General features: G+C 43.1%; 1 protein-coding gene across 1 annotated transcript; it reads left to right on the forward strand.

Moving 5' to 3' along the window:
• Positions 1 to 34: 34 nt before the first annotated feature.
• Pmar_PMAR000563 (hypothetical protein) lies at positions 35 to 1654 on the forward strand (the record flags this gene model as incomplete). The annotated part of the gene is made up of 4 exons (XM_002771464.1): positions 35 to 182; positions 644 to 797; positions 1336 to 1474; positions 1511 to 1654. The coding sequence occupies 4 exons, from the start codon at positions 35 to 37 to the stop codon at positions 1652 to 1654; spliced, it is 585 nt and encodes a 194-aa protein (XP_002771510.1).
• Positions 1655 to 1965: the final 311 nt, after the last annotated feature.

Genomic DNA, 1965 nt, shown 5'->3' on the forward strand with positions numbered 1-1965 from the left:
TGTTGATATTACCATGGATTCAAATCCAACAAGAATGGCAGAGATAACACCAGCAGTGGTAGAGTCGGCCAGACACCGTGGGGTGTCCCTGGCTGAGCAGATTATGACCACCCTTAGAGAGGAGACGCCGGAGAATGAGAGAAATCATAGGAAAACTATAGTCAACTCGGTGAAGATGCTGGGTATGATCAATGATTATTATAATAATAACGAAGGTCGGTTATGTGGGAGGTGGTTTTTATGCGATTTTGAAATTTAATTTTTTTTACTCAACAGTGTGAGCTGAGGCGGATAGGAAAACGTTATGTAAAATTGTGGGAAATTATTCATATTTTTCGAGGCTTTTCTCAGACTAAACTGGCAGCAGTAGTAGTAGTAGTAGTAGTAGTAGTAGTAGTAGTAGTAGTAGTAGTAGTAGTAGTAGTAGTAGTAGCAGTAGTAGCAGTAGTAGTAGTAGTAGTAGTAGTAGTAGTAGTAGTAGTAGTAGTAGTAGCAGTAGTAGTAGTAGCAGTAGAAGTAGTGATAGTAGTAGCGATAGTAGTAGAAGTTTGTGCATTTCTGCTGTAATTTTCGGAATTCCAACTTTCCACCGTTGTGTATATTACACCACGTCATGAGGAGGCGCAAGTGTGGTATGGTTCAGATGCTGCCCGAACCTGGACTGATGACGTGCTGCGCTCAGTAGCAGATGATATGGTTCGGTCGGAGCCTATAGGACCTCAGAACTACCAAGGGGAACCGGTGTACATAGATTTCGTCCACAACACATATATTGACGAATTCGCCAACGCTTGCCGGTGAGATTAGGGGCAGTCGCTTAGCAGTGTTGGAGTAGGAATATGTGTTCGCTTTCCCGCAGCTGAGCTCGGGAGTTTCCAAGGCTAATTATAGAAGTTTATATACGAATTCGGGTAGAAGTGTATAGAAAACTGTACAAGAATTCAGGAAAATTTTGTCAAAATTTCCATGTTGCCACCAACACATGTAGTTGACCATGTGCATATTTTCCCACCACACGGGAGTTTCTTCACCCTAGTGATATGAAAAACACTAGTGAAAAACATATTTCACGACTAACGCGTTGGAGGAGTATATGTAATCGCTTTCCTCAACTGAGCTCAGGAGTTCCCTCACTAGAAGTTTACATACGAATTCGGGTAGAAGTGTATAAGAAACACTACGAGAACTCAGCGAAATTTTGTCAAAGTGTTTATAAATGATAATTTATAAACAGTATCCAGATTGTCACTAACGCATTGATATCAAGAGGCGCACATTCTGATATAAAAAGAGTAAAATGACTTCTTACCGGATCACCAATACCACTGCTGCCAGGTACGTCGTGGATAGAGTTTTGGACGGCCTCGACAGCTCATGTCTGTTTGTGGAGTGTGGGGGTATGGAAAAAGTTGCCGAGGCGGCGGTCAGTGATAAACTACCTCCATGTTGGGGACATATGACTTATGGTCACCCGGTAAGGAGGATTGGAATTTTACACTTTTTTTATCAGAATTTGCGCTACCAGATACTAACGTTGGTGAAGCAAGTGGCTCATTTTAATCACCAGCATCACGCTCGGCACACGCAGTTCTATAGTGAGGACCCCTCTAACGATTCGGAGCTGCTCTCGGTTAGAGGATATAAGCTGTATTGATTACGAGTGTCTTGGTCGATCTTGTTAAGTTGGGTGTAGATATAAGTGGCCACAGGCCTTTGTGGATTCGGCGATTAGAATTTTACGAGATGATAGTATTTCGCAAGAGGCGAAGTTGCATAAGGTTGGTACGCTCATGTCGTTGTTGGCGACGGCATTGAGGGACAGCAGCTCTAGCTTGCATGAGGACACAGGTAGTGTGGGGATGTATTCTCGTGTGTGTTGAGGGAAGAGTGGTATGAGTAAATGTATGTGTTTTCAGTCGAGTGCTTCGCGGAGCTTCTGAGAGTAATGGTAGTACAAACAGACTT

This window comes from Perkinsus marinus (genome assembly GCF_000006405.1).
Source record: "Perkinsus marinus ATCC 50983 genomic scaffold scf_1104296962770, whole genome shotgun sequence".
Classification (NCBI taxonomy): Eukaryota; Perkinsozoa; order Perkinsida; family Perkinsidae; genus Perkinsus; species Perkinsus marinus.